The 25,562-nt window shown below is 36.3% G+C and overlaps 2 protein-coding genes across 15 annotated transcripts; both read left to right on the forward strand.

Annotated features, from left to right (window-relative positions):
• Nucleotides 1-14,733: 14,733 nt before the first annotated feature.
• Nucleotides 14,734-15,839, forward strand: LOC107792167 (pectinesterase/pectinesterase inhibitor PPE8B-like). Its single transcript, XM_016614359.1, has 2 exons — nt 14,734-15,070; nt 15,157-15,839. Exons 1-2 carry the CDS (start codon nt 14,734-14,736, stop codon nt 15,837-15,839), a joined length of 1,020 nt encoding a protein of 339 aa, XP_016469845.1.
• Nucleotides 15,840-16,352: 513 nt separating this feature from the next.
• On the forward strand, nt 16,353-23,832 carry LOC107792168 (uncharacterized). Of its 14 annotated transcripts, none has more exons than XM_075251290.1 (9): nt 16,353-18,733; nt 19,256-20,072; nt 20,331-20,520; nt 20,603-20,731; nt 20,827-20,937; nt 21,046-21,212; nt 21,297-21,651; nt 21,742-21,865; nt 23,573-23,832. In XM_075251290.1, the coding sequence occupies exons 4-7, from the start codon at nt 20,639-20,641 to the stop codon at nt 21,391-21,393; spliced, it is 468 nt and encodes a 155-aa protein (XP_075107391.1). In that variant the 5' UTR covers nt 16,353-18,733; nt 19,256-20,072; nt 20,331-20,520; nt 20,603-20,638; the 3' UTR covers nt 21,394-21,651; nt 21,742-21,865; nt 23,573-23,832. The 14 variants fall into 14 exon arrangements, with proteins under 14 accessions (XP_075107391.1, XP_075107390.1, XP_075107392.1 ...); XM_075251289.1 differs by having other exon boundaries at nt 21,297-21,417; nt 21,507-21,651; nt 21,742-23,832; XM_075251291.1 differs by having other exon boundaries at nt 21,046-21,208; nt 22,956-23,832.
• Nucleotides 23,833-25,562: the final 1,730 nt, after the last annotated feature.

A 25,562-nucleotide genomic window follows, 5' to 3' on the forward strand; every position in this document is an offset into this window, starting at 1 on the left:
GTGGAAACTTGGAAACATGTAAAACATGAAAGCTGTAGCCCTTTTAAATACCTTTCCAAATATATATTGTGGAGCCCAAATGGATTTCAAAAAATAGTTATGTGCATTTTACCGGACAATGCTCAGTATGCCTGCTCGATTCTTCGTTTTGTTCTTAAAGTGCACTATCATCCATTGATCCCCGAACACAATCCCAACTTAATCCTTAGGCTTTTACTCAGACTTTAAAGCTCCAGAATAGCTTGATTTCATTCCATAATATCTACATAGATTGGAATCACTCCTACAAGGCATAAAACACACATTTAGTACAAAACACTAGTGATTAAAGCTCAAACTCAATTAAACTGCAGTAAATTAGAGTGTAATAAGCGACTAAAATACTTGATTATAACCTATCATCAACACCCCACACTTAAACCATTGCTCGTTCTCGAGCGATCAAACTACACTTTATATAGACACGACCTTTTTAAATAATTCTCCTAACTCATCACACCAAGAATATTTAAAATAGACTACGCATAAAAGTGTAACCTCTTCACCTCAAGATTTGACTCACAAGTACCACGCATTATTCACAACTCACTCACTTACTCTAACATAGAGATCAATGACATTACCTTTCCTTCATGAATCAAGTGCCCACACACAACAAAAGAGAGTAGTTCCACACACAATACAATTTAAGAACAATTTGGAACTCAATATAGGAAGAATTCACTCACTCTCAGAAATAACATTCATATGCCACAAAAGACGTACAATAGACTTACCCGTAATGTACTACTCTACTAATCGAGCTCATCCAGTCTAGGATCAAGTAAGACTTTAATTGGTTGTAATGTAGGTTACGGGACGGGTAGGATACATTTAGATATAATAGTGACTACACCTCCCTAAACACTTTAATACATACACTTCAACATTTAAAACCCCACACTTATGTCAAACCATAACTCCACCATCACATTAATATACATTAACTTCCTACTTCTTTAAGCACAATTACATCAAGTGTCACCACTTATCGAGGAATATTTGCACTACAATACAACTATTTTTTTCTTTCTTTTTCAATTCAAGTGGCTCTTACTTTTTAAAACAGTGCACCTTTCTCCTTATTTCATTAGTTCCACTCAAAAGCCAAACCACCCACCCCACACTTTAACTTTTACAAAGTTCATAACAATTCAAGTGCTTATGAGAGGTGAAAAGGTTCAAATAGATGGTTAATTCAAACAAACGGGTAAGGCTTGTAATGTGGTTGCCAAAGAAACAGGATTACGGGCTCAAAGGGTTAACTACGATACATAACAATTAGGTGGGTAAACTATATATATCTGGCTCAACAAAAAAATGCCTACATCACTTCCAAGACTGAACAAAACTACTATTTCGCTTTGCAAACACACGGGGCAAGTTCTAGACATCATATGCAATGCACAGAATAACACACAAACCTCACACACACACTCAGGATTGGACTCATCAAGACACTCCAGTCTAAGCAGTTAAGCAAAGTTAAGTTCATACAATTTAAGGTACTTATACAAGAGTCAAAAACTGGGCCTATGCGTCACAACTAAAGTACTCATTATTCTCAAGGCATAACAAAGTCAAGAGATATTGCTTCAATTCAAAACATAGCACAAGGTTTCCTACTTCTAACAAAAATAAAAACTAACTATACCCGGTTCAAACAAAACCCTTGAAAAAGAACCGCGGCACAAATAAAAACCAAGGGGGAATTACTACACTACCTACAAAGAAAATCTTTTTGTCCTTTTTCTTTAGACTTAAATCTCTCAAGAAAACTGTCTAGGAAATCCATCGTCGGGAAAAGTCCAATTTTCTGCGTTTTTTTTTATTTTTCTTTTTTTAAATTAAGCTACTAAAACTACTACTACTATACTACACCATTAATTCTACTAACTCTGTAAATAAAAATAAGAAGCTAGCTAACAATAAAAATATAAGAAACTAATAATATACTAATATAATACAATACAAAGCACAGAGAATCTTCCACCCCACAGTTAAAAGAGTGCAATGTTCCAAATGCACAAATATCGCAAAAATTACAAGGGTGAACAAGAAACTCCCTGAAAGGCCAAAGGCCGAAGCAATCGCAGCTCACGGGTACTTAGACTTCCCTCAGGCATGGTCCTTTGTGTGGTCACCCCACACTTAGTTCTCACCATCTAGCTCGCTTCTGCGCATCTTATGGCCTTGCTTCCTATACTCATAATGCTACAACATAAAACAACACTACAAATATAATAGAAAACTAAAATAAACCAAAAATAAACAAAAATAAAAGAAAGCGGTAAAGCTGGGTTGCCTCCCAACAAGCGCCTAATTTAACGTCGCGGCACGACGTGAATCACTCTTTGCCTCCATCTCGAACTTATGAATTGCGCCCCTAATTTGTCTTCAAGCTTTCTGTTATGCTCCCGGGGTGGTGAGACAAATTTAATTGGGCCAAGCAACCAATATTGCATTTTACACTTCTTGGCCTTCGGATGAAGTATGTAATTCTATCTCTCTGGCACGACGAATTCAAGAATGTAAGCACCCCGTTCCTCATCCATTGGCTCCTCCAAAGGCTCAGATGACTCGATTTCCATGTCATCATCCAAACACAATGTTGAAAAATGTATGGAATGAGGAATAATACGCCCTAACTCTAGAATTGTATTACTCTTTACATCCTCATATGTACACACATTAGAGTCTTCACATATAATATTATCTACTTCCTCACATGACTCTAGAGTGATTTCCTCAACATGGACATCATCAATACAAGTATGGGCGAATGATTTACTCTCCACTTTTAGCTCCTCAATTTGGCGTATAAGCTCCCTTTCAGCTTCACACAACTCAGAACTATTTTGTTGGGCGTTAGACGCATAAATCTTTGCAATTAATTTAGCTCCCAAGTCGTGAATATCAGTGCCAAATTTTTCAATCTTTTGTCCCAGTTTAGCTCTTCCTTTTATAAAATATTTCATCCCGTCAGTAATTTCCTCACGTTGAGCCTCATATATTTCTAATTTTTCAGCTTGTTCCACTAGCCATGTTTGGCTCAAAATCTCCACTTTTTCAAAAAAATTATTTGTTGGAACTCGCTCTCTTCATTCAATTCTTCCATATTAGCCTTCATTCTTGTGATTTCTTCCCTCATTCTTTTCATATCCTTTTTTGAGTTCATCATGTTGCTCTGCTACTTGCCTCAAAATATCCCTAATATATGCATAACGTTTCATATTCTGCACTTCATTGCCCCTATCAAACTCACAAACACTGTTAGCAAGATCATAATAAGGGCTCAGAGAAAGATGAAAAGAATTAGGACAACCATCTCAATGGCCATCTTGACCACCACACATATTATAAATATTCCACTTAAAGGATTGAGATTGTGCGCACAACTCGCTCCCGGGAACATTCTGACAATTTTTCACCAGTGGGGTCCTCCACAATATGGACTTGAATCATCAAAATAAGAATAACCATCATTCGAATAATTTTTATTCCAAGATGCCATGCTAAAATAAATAAAAAATACTAACTAAACTAAAGAAAGAATAGGAAAAAAATAAATGTCTAATCTAGAAAAATAGCTAATTTCTAAGTCCCCGGCAACGGCGCCAAAAACTTGTTGCGGCCAAACGCACACGCAAGTATACGTAATCATCAAGTAATAAAGTGACTAAAAGTCGGATGTCGAACCCACGAGTACTTATGATTAGCTACTAACTAAATTAGACTATCCTAGTTATCTAAACAAGAATTAAACCTAGAATTATGTGACGCTTATCACGCGGATAACCCGGGTTCGATCCCCGGCAACGGAGCCAAACACTTGTTGCGGCTAAACGCACACGCAAGTATACATAGTCGTCAAGTAATAAAGTGACTAAAAGTCGGATGTCGAACCCACGAGGACTTGTGATTAGCTACTAGCTAAATTAGACTATCCTAGCTATCTAAACAAGAATTAAACCTAGAATAATGTGACATTAATCTAATTAAAATAAAAAGAAAATAAATAATGAACTCTGAACAAAGGATAGCAGATTCTTATGTTATTAATGCGAAGAAAACGATCTAGGGATATGGGCTATCTAACAATCATATTGTATTCTTCAGTTGAATTGACTAATTAATTTATCTGGTTTATTGGTTGACAGGGTTAATATTGCTCATAAGAATCTATCGAGTTCTTACTCGCCTATTCAAGCTAACCTAACGCCTATATGTCTATGGAATTAGAACTAACAAGAGTGAATTTATAAGTACTGTAAATCAACCAAGCAAGGCAATTAGGTATATGTCTATCCTAACCGCGAATCCATTCCCCGATGCCCAGGTTCAAAAACTTGCTCTACTCAATCCTATATGCAATCTAGAATTCCCACTTTCGAGTTCAACTCTAGATTCGTAAATAGTATTCAATTGGTGATCAAGCAATCAAATAATTAAGCACAAGATTGAATAAATAAACCAATACGATAAATCAAGAAATCAAAATCAATATTCGAATAACAATAGTCATGAAAGAACCACAACCCTAGAACGTGAAATAACAAATCATACAAAGAAACATAGAAAATACTAAGTTTGGTGGAAGAAAAGATGAAACCCAACCTCCACGGCGGCTCTGTGCTCTCCTTAGGTCAAAAGTCTGTCAAAAGTTACAAAAATAACATTTATACATGTATTTATATCAAGTAGGGTCGGGCCCAGATGAAAACACTTTATCCCGCGCGAAATAGGACTCTAGGAGCGCCGCATGGGGAGACGCGCCATGCGGTGTGCTTGTGGGGAACTTCAAAGAGCATGCAATTTGAGGGCAGCAACAATTTACGCAGCCGCGGCGCGCTACACGATGCGACATGCAGCGCGGCTGTGGAAATTTGGAAACATGTAAAACATAGAGTTGTAGCCCTTTTAAATATCTTTCCAACGATACATTGTAGAGCCCAAACGGACTTTCGAGCAAAACATTATATGCATTTTACTGGATAATGCTCAGTATGCATGCTCGATTCTTTGTTTCGTTCTTAAAGTGCACTATCATCCATTGATCCCCGAACACAATCCCAACTTAATACTTGGACTTTTACTCAGACTTTAAAGCTCCATAATAGCTTGAATTCATTCCATAATATCTACATAGATCGGAATCACTCCTACAAGGCATAAAACACACATTTAGTGCAAAACATTAGCGATTAAAGCTCAAAATCAATTAAAGTGCAATAAATTAGAGTTTAATAAGTGACTAAATACGTAATTATAGCCTATCATCATAATACCACTGGCAGCTGGAAGAGCGGAATGAACGGGGTGACTCTCATAGCCCCTACCATGGCGAACTGCAGCTGGGGCACGAGTACCACTATAAGTGCCAGACTCTCGAGGCCTCTTGGCCTCCCTCTCCTCTCTCTCCCGAGCAAGCATACCCTCCAATCTCCTAGCAATACTCACAACCTGCTGGTAAGAAATATCCATCTCTAACTCCCGGGCCATACTAATCCTGATACTGGGGTGGAGTTCCTCAATAAACTGACGAACCCTCTCTTGAACTGTGACAAACAAGCCTAGTGCATGTCGGGCCAAATCACCGAAGCAAACTGCATACTCTGACACAGTCATAGAACCCTGGCGCAACTGCTCAAACTTCGCGCGTCATGCGTCCTTGAGGCTCTGAGGGACATACTCTCTCAAAAACATGTCCGAGAACTGAGTCTATGTAAGTGAAGTTGCCTCAGCCGGACTACTTAACTCATAAGCACGCCACCACTGATAGGATGCTCCTCTAAGCTAGAATGCAGTAAAAGAAGCCCCACTCGACTCCGCTACACCCATAGTACGGAGAATACGGTGACACTCCTTCAGAAAACCCTGGGCATCCTCTAATGCCAATCTGCTAAATGTAGGAGGGTGGTACTTCTTGTACCTCTCAAGTCTGAGCTGCTCCGCCTCAGAAACCGTTGCCCTAACCTCGGGCTGAACGGGAGCTACCAGCTGCACTGGTATGATCTCTAGATCTTGGTCTACCTGAACTCGCTGCTCTGGGGTACCGGCAATGGGAGTCTGTGCTCCTCCCCCGGCCTGAGATGTGGCAGGAGCAAGTGGAATCAATCCAGCCTGAGCTAAGGTGTTGAACATGCTCAGAAACTGGGCTAGAGTCTCCTAGAGGGCTGGTGCAGCAACATGCATCTCAGGTGTCTGCCCTCCAACTGGAGCTACTGGGGGCTCCTCTGTAGCAGCTCGTACGGGTGCTCTGGCTGCACCGCGTAGACGTCCTTAGCCTCTACCCCTGCCTCGGCCTCTCGGGCTCTATCAGGGGGCGCGGGTGCCTGGTCATCAGATCCGCCTGTACGTGTTATCACCATCTGTGAGAGAATAGAGTACAGAAGTTTAGAATTTCGAAGTCAACAATTTTGGACGACAAGGAATCAAAGAAGTGTAATCTTTCCCTACAGTTCCATAGCCTCCCGAAGATAAATACAGACGTCTCTATACCGATCCGCGAGACTCTACTAAACTTACTTGTGACTCACGACACCTATGAACCTAGAGCTCTGATACCAACTTGTCACGACCCAAACTCACTCTTTAACGTCCTGACGGCACCTAGTCCTTACGACTAGGTAAGCCTAACAAATTGCGGAAAATAACAAAACGAAAGCAAAACTTGGCAACTAACAGCAGTGGATAACTGAGTAACTAGTAACAATGCCGCTCGGCATGTACAATAACCAATACTCTATCAATACATAGTCTTCTTAAAACCCGGAACATCATAAGTCACAAGCTATAGAAGGAAACTAGAATCTCTATACACCAGAGTATAATAAAAGAAATACGGAAAGTAGATGACATAGAAGAGAATAGAGGGGGACTTCGAGGTCTGCGGACATGGAAGATATACCTTGAAGTCTCCGTACAGCAGCAAGCACTCTCAGCTAGTAGCGGGGCTGATAAGAAGTATCTGGATCTGCAAACAAAATATGTGCAGAAGAGTAGCATGAGTACACCACAACGGTACCCAGTAAGTGCCAAGCCTAACCTCGGTAGAGTAGTGACAAGGTCGGGTCCGAGCCCTACTGGGATATAATAATAAGGCAGATGCTATAATAAAAATAAAGTAAAACGGAGAAGATAACAGCAAGTATTCACAAAGCATTAACAACACCGCACAATGATATAACAACAAGGGTGCTCCCGAGATACCGTCTCGTAGTCCCAAAAGTAAATAAACAGGGAGAACTCCCGAGGTACCGCCTCGTAGTCTCAAAAGTAAATATGCAGGTAGAACTCACGAGGAACCGCCTCGTAGTCTCAAAAGTAAATGTGTAGGGAGAACTCCCGAGGAAAACTGCCTCGTAGTCTCAAAAGTAAATGTGCAGGGAGAACTCCCGAGGAACCGCCTCATAGTCTCAAAAGTAAATATGCAGGGAGAACTCCCGAGAAACCGCCTCGTAGTCTCAAAAGTAAACACACAGCTCAAACCGATAAATACAATAGTTAACAGCAAAATTTCTACAGTTAATACTGATAAGAAACAAGGAAAAGCAGGAAATCAACTGGGCATGCTTCACATAGTTCAAATAAGCAGTTAAAGCACGTAGACATGCGATATTAGACTAAATAGGATAACTACACATATTGGAACAACTCAATTAAGAATAGACTAATACTCATTTAAACGGTATAACTCAAATTAAAGGAAAAACAAGTTGCTACTTTGTAAAATATATTGGGTTTTACAACAAATAGTCGTGTACATACTCGTCACCTCACGTACACGGCGCTCACATATCACAACAGCACCAAATCCTAAGGGGATTTCCCCCACACAAGGTTAAGTAAATCACTTACCTCGAACCAAGCTCGATCAATTGGTAACAATATCTTTTCCATGAATATCCGACTCTGAATGACCCAAATCTAGCCAAAATCAATTACATACCATAAATACAACTATAAGAAATTAATCTAATTAATGACATCAAAGCTAAAACAAGAAATTAGAAAATCGCCCCAAAAAGTCTCACCGGGCCCACGTTTCGGAATCGGGTAAAAGTCACAAAATATGAACACCCATTCACTCATGAGTTCACTCATACCAAAATTATCCAAATCCGATGTCAAAATCTCAATCAAAACCCAAAAATCTTAGTTGAAGAACTTCTTCCCATTTCCCCCAAAATTTCAACCCAAATCTGAAATTAAATGATGAAATCAACCATAGATTAGTGGAATATAACCATAAAGGAGTTAAGAATCGTTACCCAAAAGTTTTCTCTGAAAATCCCTCAAATAATCGCCCAAATTCGAGCTCTCAAAGTCCCAAAATAAAAATGAGACCAAACCCTCGAAATTTCCTCTTTTCTGCCAAGCGATCTCGCACTTGCGGACCACCAGTCGCATCTGCGATGCCGCGCCTGCGAAATTTCCATCGCAGGTGCAGAAATGGCTTAAGGTGACTGGGACCGCTTCTGCGATCAGGTGGTCACACCTACGGACAATGGTCCGCTTCTGTGGTCTCCCCTTCCAGCTCACTCTCTGCATCTGTGGAACTTCAAGCACATCTGCGGGCTCGCAGATGCGGAAATTGCCTCGCACCTGCGACCCCTGGCCATCTCTTCAATCTCGCTTCTGCGCTTGGCCTCTCGCACGTGCGTCCCCGCACCTGCAGACACTCCACCGCAGGTGCGATTACACCAGAAGCTTGAAAGCTTCAGCAATTACATAAGTTCAAATATTTTGACTTGTTAAGCATCCGAAACTCACCCGAGGCCCCTTGGGACCTCAACCAAACATATCAACAAGTCCTAAAACACCATATGAACTTAGTCGAGCCCTCGAATCATATCAAACAATGCTAAAAGTACGATTCACTCTCCGATTCAAACCTATTGAGCTTGAAACTTCAAATTTCTACATTTGATGCCGAAACCTATCAAACCACTTCCGTTTGACCTCAAATTTTGCACACAAGTCATATTCGACATTACAGACCTACTCCAACTTCCGAAATCAGAATCCGACCCCGATATCAAAAATTTCACTACTGGTCAAACTTCCCAAAAATTCAACTTTCGCCAATTCAAGCCTAAATCAGCTACGGACCTCCAATTCACTGTCCGAACATGCTCCTATGTCCAGAATCACCCAACGGAGCTAACGGAACCGACGAAACTCTATTCTGGAGTCGTCTTCACATAGTTCCAACTACAGTCAAAATCCTAAGACTTAAGCTTCCGTTTAGGGACTAAGTGTCCCAATATACTCCGAAAATACAACCAAAACCTTCCGGCAAGTCACATAAGCAGAAAGAGATACGAGGAAAGAAGTAAATAAGGGATCGGGGCTATAACTCTCAAAATGACCGGTCGGGTCGTTACAAGTATAGGGAGAGAAAGAAGAACTTGCATATGGTGTTCATCGACTTAGAAAAGGCTTACGATAAAGTTTCGAGGGAGGTTTTGTGGAGTTGTTTAGAGGCTAAAGGTGTACATGTTGCCTACGTTAGGTTGATTAAGGACATGTATAATGGAGTAAAGACCCGAGTGAAGATAGTGGATGGGGACTCAGACCATTTTACGGTTATGATGGGGTTGCATCAGGGGTCGGCACTCAGCCCTTTTTTGTTTGCTTTGGTGATGGACGTACTGACGTACCACATCCAAGGGGAGGTACCATGGTGCATGCTATTTGCAGATGGTATTGTATTGATTGATGAGACGCGAGACAGTGCGAACGTGCACTTAGAGGTATGGAGGCAGGCCCTGGAATCTACAGGTTTCAAGTTGAGCAAGACCAAGACAGAATACTTAGAGTGTAAGTTCAGTGGTGAGACTCAAGGAGAGGAAGGGGAGATGAGGCTGGACTCGCAGGTCATTCCTAGGAGAGGGAGTTTCAAGTACCTTGGGTCTATTATTCAGGGAGATGAAGAGATTGATGAAGATGTCACACATCGTATTGGGGCGGGATGGATGAAATGGAGACTCATTTTCGGTATTTTGTGTGACAAGAAGGTGCCACCGAAACTTAAGGGTAAGTTCTACAGAGTGATGGTCAGACCAACGATGTTGTATTGGGCTGAGTGTTGGCCAATCAAGATCGCTCATGTCCAGAAGATGAAGGTAGTAGAGATGAGGATGTTGAGATGGATGTGCGGGCACACCAGGTTAGATAAGATCAGAAATGAGGTTATTCGCTACAAGGTGGGTGTGGCCCCTATTGAGGACAAGATGCGGGAAGCGCGGCTTAGGTTGTTTGGTCATGTGAGGAGGAGGAGCACAGACGCCCCAATGAGGAGGTTTAAGAGGTTGACATAAGAGGGCCTACGGAGAGGTAGAAGTAGGCCAAATAAGAGATGGGGAGAGGTGATTAGGTAAGACATGGCGCAGCTTCAGCTAACCGAGGACATAACCCTTGATAGGAAGGTATGGAGGTCGAGGATTAGGGTAGTAGAGTGGGTAGTCTAGAGTGTTCATAACAGTAGTATTGGCACGCAGTCTCGCTTTCTGTTGGTAGTAGATTTTTATGACTAACCATTGTTTTCTTTCATTGTTGATGACCTCATTATCTTGTTGTTTTTATTCTACTTTTATATGGCTTTTTGGTATTGTCCCTTCTTGTCTATATTTTCATTAATGTGGTGCTTATGCTTTCCTAAGCCGATGGTCTATTGGAAACAACCTCTCTATCCTCACAAGGTATGGGTAAGGTTTGCGTACATACTACCCTCCCCAGACCCCACGGTGTAGGATAATACTGAGTATATTATTATTGTTGCTGCTTCAATACGGAAGATTCTTTTTGGGCCATTTGCTTTCGCGTTGGGCCTACTTGGTTTGATGTTTAAGCCCACTGAAACATTTGTGGCTTTCATCCTAATTTGTGCCTCCATCTAGCTAGCATTGCCTGCAGGTACCATAACAATGTTCGAGACTTCGAATTGACATACAGAAAGCGGATCGAATATTTGGAGTAGAGTCCATGAAAGCAAAAAAAAGGCAAAGATCATTTTTAGTCCGTGGCTAAAACTGTTTACATTCGATAGTTGTAAAAGTATATAAAATTTGTATATTTTTTTGTATATAACATGTATAATATATATATATATATATATATACAAAAAAAAATATTTTTCGGTTATTATTTTTAAGAATGACGTAAAATATACCTTTCTCAATAAAACGATAGGCTAGTTATGAACCAACTCATTTAACTTTTTGCTAAATTTTCTCCCATGACAAGGAGAGGATAAGGTTCTTTTGGAAAAAAACAGAACTTTCAGTTTCTTTTTTTTTTTTTTTTTTTGCGGGGGTGGGGGTTATTTAGTGCATCACTTGATATAAATCAACTCATCTCTTCAGTTCTCAAATTTACAAATCTAGGTTTGAATTTATCTAAATTATACACCATATCTATAATTGATGCCTATAAATTGGTTGGTTAATAAGAGGAAACAATGAAGTGAAACTAAATTAAAATAATATTATTGTGACAAAAGCTGATTGGTCCATGTTAGTGTCAGTCACCTATGGTAATGTTTATTCAGGACAGTTAGATGGAATTTATTCATTTCTATATATTATTATTGGGTATTTTTCACTTTTCAAAAGAAAATTTACAACAATTCATTATAATTGAAGGTCATTTTTCATATTTTCAAAATATAAGTAATGGGCCAATTTGTTTTGACGGCTAATTTAAGATTAAAGAAGTTAACTGTCACAATCAAAAGGTAGAGAGAGTATTATTACGCTTAAATGGCGTGAGGTGGCTGAACCTCGGCACGGAGGAGGCGTCAAAGATGATCGAAATCGGGATTTTTCTATTTAGTTAACACCTTTTCTCATTGAGTATTAAATTCTTAGTGTACCATAGGAGGTAATCTAGCTTTAATCGATTCCCTTCTTATAGTTAAAGATTTCAGTCTGGAAACAAAAATATCAGTAAAGTATTTTCGTTCGGATATAAACATGGCAATCTACGTATGTGAAGTCTCGATGAAGCTGTCCAAGTGTAGATCCAACGCACTACTCAAGTAGGCTTTCCTACTGCCATTGAGAAAGAAATGCCCTTGACGCATTTCCATGCTATTTAGTATTTGGCCAACAATTTTAATGCTGAGCATATATAGCCACTACATTGTTATAATTAATATGAATAGATATTTTTACCCTTTCTTCGTCTCTTTTCTTTTAAACCCTTTTTTATTATCAAAATCTCAAAACCCTCGCTTCTCTCCAATACTTAAGCTCTCGTTTCTTCTCTGAAAATTTGGGTATTTAAAATCAATTGGGTGTTCAAAATATTTGTTGGGAAACACCTTTGTGAGTTGATTCTACAGATTTGGACCATTTGTGATCTAAATTTCTAGGGTTTGTCGAAAATTTGCGAAGCCGATTTTGGAGAAGACGATCTCCCGGGCTTTGTTGATTTCGTGAAAATTGAATCAAATTAGCTACTGGAATTTGTTTGTACTGACATTGGGAAGTTGTATGCCTTACTTGAGTTTGTTTTGTGGGGATTAAATGAGAATCAAATTCAGTTTCTGAAGTGTCCTTAACTTCTCGACATTAAGCGAAACAAGTAAACGTTAGGACATAATTTTCTAAACATCCTGAAATATTGAACTAGGAATCTAATATTGAGGACAAACATTTCTGAAATGTCCTTAACTTCTAGACATTAAGGGAAACAAGTAAATGTTAGGACATAATTTTCTAAACGTCCTGAAATATTGAACTAGGAATCTAATATTGAGGACAAACGTTTCTGAAATGTCCTTAACTTCTGGACATTAAGCGAACCATATTTACACAATACTCATGAAGTTAAGGGCACTATGTCCTTAACATTTACAAAGCACGCATGAAGTTAAGGATAACATGTCCTTAACATTTACACTGCACACATGAAGTTAAGGACATGATGTCCTAAAGTTTAACAACAGAAGGTACAAATAGATGATACTTTGTCCGGACGGGTGAAAGTTTATTAAAGTATTGACTAAAGAGTAAATACATTTTAAACAGTGGTTAAAGAGTAAATACAACTCTAATTAGTGGCTAGATGTGCACTTCCCCCTATTATTTCACAAACACAAAAGACATCTAATTTAGACTAAACATCATACTTAATAAATTGATCAAAAGACTATACTAGTTTAGAAAACAAACCGATAATGCTTGAAACCATTTTACACCAATTTCTTTTTTTCTAATGTTCTATTGTCGTTAAGGAACCAGTTGTACACCATTATTTTAGGGATAATGGAAAAAAAATATGGGGAACACGCAAGAAGATTACTTTTACAAGAAGAAGACTAAAAGGGAGTACAAACCAATTTATTGATAGGCAATTGCAGTTTAACGTTTACCTTAATACATCACCACGTTGAAGAAAACTCAAACTTGTATAAAGTTTTTCTTCTCATAAGGAGAAAGTTATGTTCTTAGTGCTAGTATTGTAACAGAAACTAATAACATTAATAACATAATACTAAATAAGACTAAACATAGAGTAAAATATCAATTAAAAGACAATAGCCATTTGGGAAACAGACCAAACATTAGTAAGTAGTAACTTCCCCAATTTTCTATTCTAATATGTTCTATGGTCGTCAACTCGTTCTAATTCCCTCATCCCTCCAAAAACAAAAAATCTAAAATAAGATATGCTACATATCAGCAAGATAAACTATAATTACTATATGAATGAAAATATTCCTACAACTGCACAATGACATTGTAGGTAGAGGCGGATCTAAAACTTTAAATTTTGAGGTTCTGAATAAAATTTATATATATATATTGAATTTTTACCAGAAATATACAAAGCTATTGAGTTATTTCGAATCATAAGTTGAATTATGGCTCCGCCCCTAAGGAGTAATCCATATTTTTATATAAAGATAATCCTATAAAAACATGTTCAATTTCTCCGTATAGAAAAATCAATGTTCTCTTCTCTAATTAGTGCTACATACTATAACAGAAAATAATAATGGCATTGGTAACCAAATAAGTCCATATGCTAAATATATAAGAAAACATTCCAGTTTCCATTCAAATAACACCATTTAACTAGAAGAGTATTAATTCATGTCATTTTCTTATACCTTGTACGAGTCATTCCTTCCCAGCCTCAACTCCCCCCCCCCCCTCCCTCCAAAAAAGAATCTAAAATAGGAAACGCTACATCTGAAGCAATATATACTATAATTACTATATGAACGAAAACAATATACACATTGCAGCTCATAATTGAGGCATTTGGAAAATACGAAGAACGTCTACTCCATTTGAAGGAGTCTCTCTAGTAGAATTCCATTAATGCATATCCAGACTATCAAAAATGGAAACCAAACTTCATTATAAATTGGCTGAAATCATCTCCACTAAACACACCACTACTACAATATTAACATTTGAAGTTGGCTACATACGTTAATTTTCTCCTAGAAGCACCACGAAAGAAGTTGAAGCTCAGTTCTGACGGTGATAAATTTTCTGTCACTGATAAATTTTAAAATTAATCAAGGTTATATAGGTTTTTGCTTATTAAATATTGTTGCCTACCTTCTAATTCGGTTACCATAATTAAACTTGAGTTCACTGTATATTCTAGTCCATAATATTTTTCTGACTTGAATAATATTTTGATACGTAATGGCTCATCAAGTGCAGGAAAATGTCAGTCAGAGCTATGTGGTTTATTGCAGTTATAGCCATTTTGTCACTCTTTTTATGTGGTGAAGGCCAACAAGTGAAAACACCTCAGGCAGTTGTTGCTAAAGATGGCTCCGGAAATTACACCACAATAACGGATGCCATAATTTCGGCACCAAACAATAGTTTAAATAAATACTACATCATAATTAAGCAAGGGACGTATTATGAATATATTCAAGTAGATAAATGGAAGACAAACATAGTCCTAATCGGTGAAGGCATGGACAATACCATAATTTCAGGGAATAAGAGTTACGGTGGTGATGGCATCAAGACAAGTCTCACTGCTACTGTGGGCAAGCAATCAATTGTTACAATACTCAAACTATAGTAGGATATTTTGAATCTAGATTTTACTGATTCTTTGTTTCATTTCAATTAGGTGTCAATGGGAAGGGCTTCATGGCCCAAGATATCACATTTAGGAACAATGCTGGACGAGAGAACCAACAAGCAGTAGCATTAAGAGCAGAAGCTGAATTTCTCACTTTCTATAGGTGTCGTTTCGACGGCTTTCAAGACACATTATACACAAAAAAAGGCCTACAATTTTACAGGGATTGTGAAATATTTGGCACCATAGATTTCATCTGTGGTGATGCAACAGCCGTGTTCCAGAACTGCTTAATTGAAGCACGCCTGCCACTGCCCAAGCAATATAATACAATCACAGCACAACAAAGAAAATTTGTGAACAACACAACAGGAATAGTGCTGCAAAACTGCACACTAAAAGCAACTCAGGAGTTGGAGAAAATGGGCAATGTTACCGCATATTTAGGTCGACCATGGGGTGATTTCTCTAGAACAGTGGTAATGCAGAGTTACATTGACAATTTTATCAATCCAAAAGGATGGATTGAATTTATAACCAAGTCGTTAGTTCAACCATACTATCTTGAGTATGAGAATAGAGGACCAGGCGCAATTATAGAGGGACGAGTGAAATGGGCGTTTGTCACTAGAAATCCAAAGATTGCATCCAATTTCACGGTCAGACACTTCATAGAAGGTGATAAATGGATTCCTGCCGATGTTCCGCATTATTTAGATCTTCAGGAATAGAGTTTGTGTAATACCCATGCAAGTTCCACTAGTTATCAGAATGCAAATATAGTTTATATGTATTGTAAATGCCAATTTTTTGCATTTTTGAATAAAAAATACTATAATGTTTTCCTTATTTGTTTGTGTATTTTTGTGTATAATTATTTGATCAAGTAATTAAATCAATTGATTAATTGACTAGATGATTAATAATTAATCTGTACTTATGTAGTTTGATAGATTAAATAGGGTTATAACTTGAATGGGTTAAATATAAGGGGATATAGTAGGGAAGAATTAGGCCAAATTTGAAAGAGAGATTGGTCAAGAATGCCAAATCAAGGCCAATAGAGAGGGCTGCCAGGGGAGAAGGCTAAAACGACATGTAAAACTACGTCGTTTTGGTTAGGTCACAGAGATCAAATCTCAGCCTTCCATTATCCTTGATCCAATGGCCCAGAACCAATTTTATTTGTCATATAAAAGGCCCGATGATCAGGTTTTTGGCCTCATTTCACTCTCCTAATTTCTAGTCCCCTCTCTCCTCGCTCCTTTTTTCCCCTTTACCGCCGCCGCGCCTCACCACGACCGCGCCGCCCCCTGCCACCGTCTAACCGGCCGCGGACTACCCTCACCTACCCCCAAAATAACACCATTTCTTCATCTCACTCCCCTCTACCTGATTCCAAGACCCAAATCCCTCAATTCTTACCGTATCTTCGCGATTTTGATAAAGTTAGAAACCCTAGCCCTTTTTTCTTTATGAAATTTGTCAAGTTTCGGTTGCCTTTACCCCCATAATACCTACGTGAGAGTGTATATCTCTACTTGATCTGTCAATTGGTACTGTTTTGAACCCAATTTCCGGTGATCAATTCCAGGTAGATTTCCCGGCGACCTTTTTTTGGCCACAAACCGACTCGAACAGGCTTTTCCTGTTGGTGATGAGACCATAACTGATCTCTAGTTCATCGAGGCCCACAGTTTCAGTCTCTCCCAACAAGAAAGGCGTGTTTTGAGGTTGGACAGCTGCTACCCCATGTCTTCGGCCTCTTCGAGTGCCCTCGATTTGTGAAATTCTAGCCCCTCGCTTCTTCGTCTTTGATTTTTAATTTGTTCTTTTAACTGACTGTAGGTTTTAGTTGAGAATGAGTTTCGTTTTGATATAATTCATGATTCGGTCTAATATCTGATTTCGCCATTGTTTAAGTTAATCGGTTTTGATTAGTTAATCAATGTCAATACGTTGTTTGCCTAATCGTTGAATTTTGTTGTCTCTGATTACTTGTATTAGCATTAGTTTAATTTTTGGAGTTTGGAATGCTAAATTTTCTGTTTTTGTACTTGTTAAAGTAGTAGGATTGTTTGGTATTGATAAAAGCTGAGGTAGTATCGGAATACTTGAGAGTAAATTTGATGTTTGGTTTCTTTTACTGTTTTGGAGCTGCTGGGAGTACATCTACTCTTTGCTTGTGTCTGAAATTGGAGAAGAGGACTGTCCTTTCTCACCCTTTGGACATATTTTTGGTTCAATTTTGGAGAAGAGGTCTTCCTTCACCTGATAGAGGACTCTAGAGTAAGAGAGCAAACTGGTTAGAATAGTTGTTGGTAACTGCCATTCTTTTACTGTTGTTTGGTATTTTCTGCAACTAGGTAATGTTCTTAACCTTCTAAAGTAATTTCTTTCACAATAGACAATGAAGATATTGTGCTTAGAGTAGTTTTGATCTTACACCGTTATAAGAAATGGAGAAATGTTGTGTTCTTTCTTGGAGTCTTTTTTTTTCATTTAGTAGTATTGAGCTGTAGTTTGTAAAAACTAAGCTAGTGTGTTGATAAACATGTTTAAAAGAAAAGATATAAACAAAAGAAGAGGCACTGGCAGTCGCCTCACATAAATTACTCAATTTTTTGTTCTTCTCCAAAGGACAAATTGTGTTACACTTTATAAGTTCTTTTTTAATTATTCAATGCTACAACAAGCTTCTTAAGGTCCTTTCTTTTTCTCTATCTTAATTTTAGTTATTCTACTTTATTTGTTTATTCGAGAATGAGGAAACAACCTCTCTATCTTTCACTAGTTTAGTGAGTTTATTTTGTTTATCCATATTCTTGAGATTTTTGGTCAATGATTCCATGATGTCGTTTACTATTTGGCTTAATGTGCTATTTAATGTAATTGTTGTTTTATAAGTATCTGGGTGTTGATTTATATTTTTATGAGCATGAAATAGAAAAAATGGCATGGTATAACAACCTATTAAGAAAATTGGCATAAAAAAGCCCTAGTTTTAGATATTGACACCCTATAGCCCAACTTTAAGTTTTTATTTGTTTTAATTGGTATATCATAGCCAATTTTATTGTTATTCAAAATCAGACGTAAAGTTAAGCACTTTCCGCTCTCTCCTCCCCTCTCTCCTTTTACGCTATTCTTCTCTATCTTCCCCAAATTCCAAAATTTTCAAATCACCCAAATCTCTCCATTTTTATCTGATTAATACTCTCTTATTGTGTCTTCTTAATCTTTTTCTTAACTTTTTTTTTTAAAATCAAGACTCTTTTGTAGAAATTCGAAGACAATATCATCATTCTTGCCAAGTTGAAAGACGGGTAAAAATTCAACTGGTAAGAAATCAAAATCTAAAGCAATTGTGGTCAAATCTTCATCTCTTCATGTTGATTATGACTCTGATTCGAAGATACGATGCTAAAGGAGTCGAAATCACCTCATGCAATAGTCGTTCGAAAGGACAATCAAAGGGAAAAACGGGTTGATGCATCGCATGCAAAAGACAAAGGAAAAAAAAATCAAAAATGCGTCTGGTATACAACAAAATATTGCCGTTAAACCCAAAAAGAGAAAGCGCGTTAGCACGGAGGAAGTTCAATGTGATAAACATCCTGTGAAGGTATTTTTAATCTCAATTGATTTAATGTATTTTATCTGATTTATCGTTTACATTAGCTATAAGCATTCATTATTTGCACTTGATGCTATGTAAAAGTGGTAAAGGAACAAATATAGACCTATATAGTAGTCTGATTGACATAAAAACTATTCCAAAAGAATAGACAGTCTGGACTATAGGCAATTTTATTCTACTTGAGTACAAAGAAGATACAAAATCTCTATGCATCAGCTGTAACATCCTTATAGACAACCAGGATTACTCACAAATAAATTCTAACTCAGTTCAGACACAGTTTCGATGACTTCCAATCCTAAGGACCCGTATTTTATCTGATTTAAACCTTTTTTTATTTAGTATTAGTATATTTTCTTTTATATTTGAATTCTTTTAACATACATCAGCTGTGAGATTTATGAAAATGTATAGAACTATTCTTCTGAAGATGTGTAGTTGAGGAGAATTTAATGATATACATTGTCTACATATATGGCTTAGTATAATTAATATTTTTTAATGTAGAAATGGGATTTCTATGTCGCATTGGATACAAAATTATCCTGTTCTCGTTGGAGCTCACATACCAATGTTGGGGTTGTTGATGAGTTAAAGTTGAAATTGACGGATGAGCAGATTCAAATGTTTAGGAAAACTTGTTTCGGCTATTTCCTCGATTTGCCTCTTGCTGTTGTACAAAATCAAGTTATACGGTTTGTAATGTCAAGGGAGTTGGTTCAAGATAGTGAGGATGAGTTTTACGTCAAGATCAATCATAGTACCCTGTGTTTTGGGATTAGAGAATTTGCAATTATATCTGGTCTAAGGTGTGTTGGTGAAGTCAACGATGAGGGAACTTATAGTGGATCAAATAGGCTCAAGGATGCCTACTTTCCCGATCGTAATAGAGTCAAAGGACGACCTTATTGATTGTTTTAGGGCAAAGAGATGGCAGTCAGATAATGATGCTCTAAAGATTTCGTTATTGTACTTCATATATACTTTCTTATTTTCCACAATTAGTAAAAGATCCCTTGTAAGTAATCGAGATTTTTTTTTGATTGAGAGTGGGGAATACGAGCAGTTTCCATGGGGGAATGTTATATATCAAGCTTTGATTGGTTCGGTGAGAAATAAGTTTAGATTTGTAAAGAAGTTTCATAGGTTTGGCGGTTTACCACTTGCATTGCAGATTTGGATTTATGAGTGTTGTTCTGAAGTAGATCCCAATATTGCCACTCGTGTTGCAAGCCGAGTGCCACAGATACTAAATTGGAATGTAACAGAAAGGCCTAGCTTTGAGAAATTATGCAACGGCATGTTGGGAGAATCAAGGAACAAGGTAACATTGTTAAATTTATATTCGCACTTTAAAGTATTCTGTTATGTTAAAGTGATTGTTATATTTTTATATTTACACTAAAACACAATAGTACACATTTCTATGCATAATAATATTCAATTTATGATGCTTGATATACATTTTTTATGTAGAATTTATGTACTTAGCATCATAAATTATTTTTTTTTGTTTATTGTAGTTAGTGTTTACAAATATTTCTGCAACCGTGGATGAGTTAAGTGCATTATATTTGTCCAGGAATGTTGAATATGATGTACAAAAAGGTATTGTTTCTGAGGATGTTTGACAATTTAGTGTCAATGAATCTGGTTACATAACGCCGCCTTCGAAAAGGAGCAACAAGCAGCAACAACGAAATATAAATAGTAATGCCCTAAATGATCAAAGCCTTTTGGAGGAAAAATATAGGATAAGTGACTTTGAAAAGGTATGTTTGTTTTCAAATTACATTTGTTGAAATACAATGAATATTTTAGCAATAAAAAATATTATTTTTGAACTCTGTTCAGCTGAGAAGGGAATATGAGTCTTTCAAAAAGTATGTGATGGAATCATTCAAGAAAATGTTTAATGGTAATATACCCGTACACGATTTCGATCAAAGATCCGATGAGAATGTTGAGAATGATTTTGAAAAGGTAAGAATTCTTTCCATTTAATATTTTGTGAATCTTCATTTTTTTTTTTCTTATAAAAAAAGACCTTTTTATTATTTTGTTCTAATTGTGTTCAGCTTAGCAAGGATTTTTTTTCATTCAAGAAGTATGTGATGGACTCTTTTGCTAAATTATTTGATGAAAACAACAATCTTCGTAACAGATTCGCTGAGAAGAGTGATGCAAAGGTATTCTAATAAAAAAAAAACAATTTATTTAAATATTTTAAATTTCAACAATTCATATTGTTATGTATATAATTAATAAAATCATTATATTCACTAATTGTGTAACAGAGTGATGGAATGGTTGATGAGCACGGTAATGCAGACATCGGTTCTCCAAATAACAATCAAGACCAAGGTACTAATTTTGTTCATGTGAATGAGACCACCCAAATGAATATGATAAGCCAAGTCAACCAGGGAGATACCAATGTTCTTCATGGTATATTTGGAGGCATGTTTTATTCTCTTAATTATTTTGCATTTTACAATCAACACGTAAAGTTATTTTAATATCTTTTATGATTTTTTTAACTAGACAGGTTGGATAGTGTGGGTGAATGTCAAAAAGGTTTTCCTACGTTTGATGGTGGTGATTATCCGATTCTAAGGGAGTCTCAGATTGCTATACTTGAATAAACTGCTGTTTAAAAAGCTATTGAGGTGCCAAATGACCCAATGTCAAAACAATCCACAAGAGTAAGACGTATTGAAAAATATGAGAAGTCTCTTATATATGCCACTTGATTCAGGAGATTGCAGTTCTACAGCACTAGTGCCTAAGCAATATTTTAACCTTAAGCATCCTTTTAATGTTGACAATGGGGTTGAACCTGATCTTGCTTTGCGTTGGGCTTTTGGTCAATTTGTTGATGCGGGGACTTATAAGAAACCCAAGTAAGCTAATTTTTAATATCTAGCATATATTTTATTATTTTAATAATTTATTTCTTTTTTGGTATTTATGTTTTTATATTTTTTTGTAAGAGTGGGTGCGATCTACAAAAAGGAAAAAGATTGGATTCGGCCTTATGTCTTTGGAGATCATCATATTGTCAAAAAAGAATGGTTCCACACTTTGAATTATAGTGGTCGACCTTTGGATGACACGGTATGATTTTTGTACTCCTTTTACATTAGATTATATCATTGTATAAATGTATATATATGATGTTAAATCCCGATATATGTTCAGTTATACATGTTAATTTTAAACTAATATGTATAACGCCATGTATATCATAAACTTGCATGTATATCAGTATGTTCTAAGTGATCCCTCACTTAACTGTCTTACTACTGTGGATTAAAGTTACACTTGGGAGAAATAATGTATTGTTAATGCTTCAGGTTAATAGCAAGCTTACCAGGTTGGTTTTTCTATTATTGCTTTTAAGGAATTTAGAGCTCACATGAACTAAATTGATAACATATCTCCTTACATTAGATAATGCACATTATGATAGGCTGAATTGTGTATAATTGAAGATTATCTGCATGCCTCCTTATGCCAAAGTAATTGCTCCAGAGTCATTCTTTTGTGCAGTTGTATGTCCATTGTCTAGTGAAAAATTCTGATGTTTTTATCTCCTTGTGTACAATACTTATTATATCATGTTTTCGGAGGGAAGTTTTAGAATCTTGATTTTCTGCTAGTTATGCATGCCCTTATTTGGTGGTTTACTGTGTGATGCATTACTAATTATAATTTCTGCAATCTGATACCTATTTTTCCTAGTATTATTTTGTAGAGAACTCTATGTATATATTTAACTCTCTCTCTATATATATATGTAACTAATAGTCGTACTGTCATTTATAACCATATATACATAATGAAATTAACTATATAACTGCCATGTATAATTGTATATTAAAACACTCAACTATATGGATATTGTGTATATTTACATGTATATCAAACCCAAAGTTTATTAACTACATGTATACCTTGTAGTTGATGTATTTCCCATGTTCTGACATGTATATTTCTTAAATGTATATCCTGCCATTTATATCTAATAGTAAAACACATAACTATATGTTTATATTAATTTATTTCATGTATATCAAGTCAATAATTGTATATCATACAATGTTTAACTCGAAACACATCTGTCTTTGCTTACATACTTATTTTTTTTTTTATAATCTTTAATTGTTATATTTACTGAATGAAATCTTTTTTTTTCTTTGGGCAGCATATTGATGTCATCTTCTACTATCTAAGGAAAAAAATAAAGTATGATGTTAACATTTCAAAGTCCTTCACTACAATAAATTTTTTATTTCGTGTTATGGTAAAATTATTGTATGATCAATTTCTTGCGAGCAATAGGGACTACGTTGTCATCCCTAAGGATCATGAAATAGCTGAGTATATGCGAGGCTCATACATGCCTTGCAATATTTCGTGGCACACCGTCGATCATGTACCAATTCCTATAGGCTTAAAAGATGAATGGCATTGGATTTTGGGTGTGTTGACTTTTAAGGATAGGTGCATACACGTGTATGATTCCATGAGAGGAGCGCGACATGATGCTAAAATTCGCGAGGCCGTTGAACCATATGCAGTGTTGATTGCTCGTTTCTTGGCTAGTACAGGCTTTTACAGGAAGAGACATGATATTGATTTGACCAATGAACTCTACAGAGGCAAACCACTTGCTGATCCGTTAGCTATTCACATGGTTGATGATTTGCCACAACAAGAAGACGCATATGTTAAATTTCAATCTATTTTATTTCTTAGAATAATAATATATTATTAAAGGGTGTTGAATCCTTCTAACTTATCTTCCCCTTTTTTTTTTAGTGATTGTGGTGTATATGTGGCATCTTTTGCCGAGTATTATATCCATCAAAGATCAATTCCAGCTGACTTCGATGCAGAGCAACATCGCAAACGACTTGGTACATTGTTGTGGGATTATGGCAGAACCAAACAAGAGAATGAAGATGAAAGTGAGCCAGAGTTTTGTAAAAGAAGTTTTAGAAAAAATGCTCATGTAACATTGAAGAACAATTAGTCTTATTCTTTAGTTTAGTTATCTATTATTTGGGGATCTGCAAACACATTAGTATTTTTTTGTGGCTTATTATGGCACAGTATTTTTAATCTATTATTTATCTTTTGCAGGTTAAACGTATCTTTTCCTTTTTTTTTTGTGAAACTAAGAAATTACCAGTATGTAGCATGGGTATTTTGATATTTATGCAATTTTTTAAGTTTTGCTTACTGTTTATTCTATTTTTTAATATTTAGATGTGTATGTCTAAATTTTCTTTCTCATGCTCATTTCTTTATAACATGTGAGTCAACACTTGATAGTGTGTAAATTAAGTTAGACAACAGACAAATATCGTGGACATTAAGCAAGAGAGTAGACAAATATTGGTTTTAAGCACGAGTAAATGCCAAAATTAGGAATTTGAAACGAAGGTTGCAGAATAAGAATGCACAGATTGAGTAAACATTATCATAACTGGTGAATTGTTTATCTTCTTTTTCTTTCGGATATTTTGATAACTAACAGAAATGATTCGTGGCCATTTTGCAATACCCACACCCTAGCTAATACACATTAACTGTCTTTTTTTAATACTTAGTATAATTTAAAATTGAACTATTTTGTGTCATGCTATAAATAACATGTATATCGTAAACTTGGTTATGGATATCCGTAGACAAACCACACCAGTATTGTGTATATCTCTATCCCCATGTATATCAATACTTAATTGTACAACTACATGTATACATTTAATTGAGCTAACATGTATATCTTGATTTGTATATCCATAAACAAACCACACCAGTATTGTGTATCTCTATCCCAATGCATATCAATACTTAATTGTGCAACTACATGTATACATTTAATTGAGCTAACGTGTATATCCTGATATGTATAACCGTGAACTAACTACACTAGTGTTGTGTATATCTCTATCCCTATGTATATCAATACTTAATTGTACAAGTGAATGTATACATTAATTGTTCTAACAGGTATATCTTGATTTGTATATCCATAAACTAACAACACCAGTATTGTGTATATCTCTATCCCCATGTATATCAATACTTAATTGTACAAATATATGTATACATTTAATTGAGCTAACATGTATATCCTAATATGTATATCCGTGAACTAACAATACCAGTATTGTGTATATCTCTATCTCCATGTATATCAATACTTAATTGTACAAATACATGTATACATTTATTGTATATTTGTATGTATAACAAGAACAGAGATGTATATCCTAACTTGTATATCCATAAGTAATGTTAAATCTTTCCGTGTCAATAAAATTCAGTGTTCAGTATGACAACATAGTAAAGCAACTTTATATAAAATGATTAAAGTGTTCAAAATCATGTGCCATAATATTGTTTACATGTTTATGTAGTAATATACATGATGATATACATGTCCTACACAACTTAATGTATTGACCTCGACCAGCTAAATTATATGATACATTTTGATATACATGCGAAAATGCAACCTCTAATAAATTAAAACTTGCATATACAAGTGTAGAATTTAAATAACTTGAGTGTACTTGAAAAGGAATAATATTTCATTCATTTAATAAACTTGCTATATACATAAATAATTTATCTTTAAGGTCACTCAGTGGTTATTAGGTATATTTCTACATGTTCTCCTATTGTGGCCCTCACGTCTACATTGTCCACATGAACTATTTGGCCTCTTGGATTGTGTTTCTGAAACCTTCTTCTATCTCACCTTCTTAGGTCTTCCAGGCATCTTATTCCCGACTGGTGG

The sequence above is a fragment of the Nicotiana tabacum genome, chromosome 4 (assembly GCF_000715075.1).
Source record: "Nicotiana tabacum cultivar K326 chromosome 4, ASM71507v2, whole genome shotgun sequence".
NCBI classification, from domain to species: Eukaryota; Viridiplantae; Streptophyta; class Magnoliopsida; order Solanales; family Solanaceae; genus Nicotiana; species Nicotiana tabacum.

Coding starts and splice junctions, on each gene's coding strand:
- LOC107792167 (XM_016614359.1), top strand. CDS start 14,734: ATGTCAGTCAGAGCTATGTGGTTTATTGCAGTTATAGCCATTTTGTCA. Junction 15,071..15,156: donor AAGTCTCACTGCTACTGTGG/GCAAGCAATCAA, acceptor CATTTCAATTAG/GTGTCAATGGGAAGGGCTTC.
- LOC107792168 (XM_075251284.1), top strand. CDS start 21,473: ATGAGAAGTCTCTTATATATGCCACTTGATTCAGGAGATTGCAGTTCT. Junction 21,652..21,741: donor GGGACTTATAAGAAACCCAA/GTAAGCTAATTT, acceptor TTTTTTTGTAAG/AGTGGGTGCGATCTACAAAA. Junction 21,866..22,955: donor GTCGACCTTTGGATGACACG/GTATGATTTTTG, acceptor TTCTTTGGGCAG/CATATTGATGTCATCTTCTA.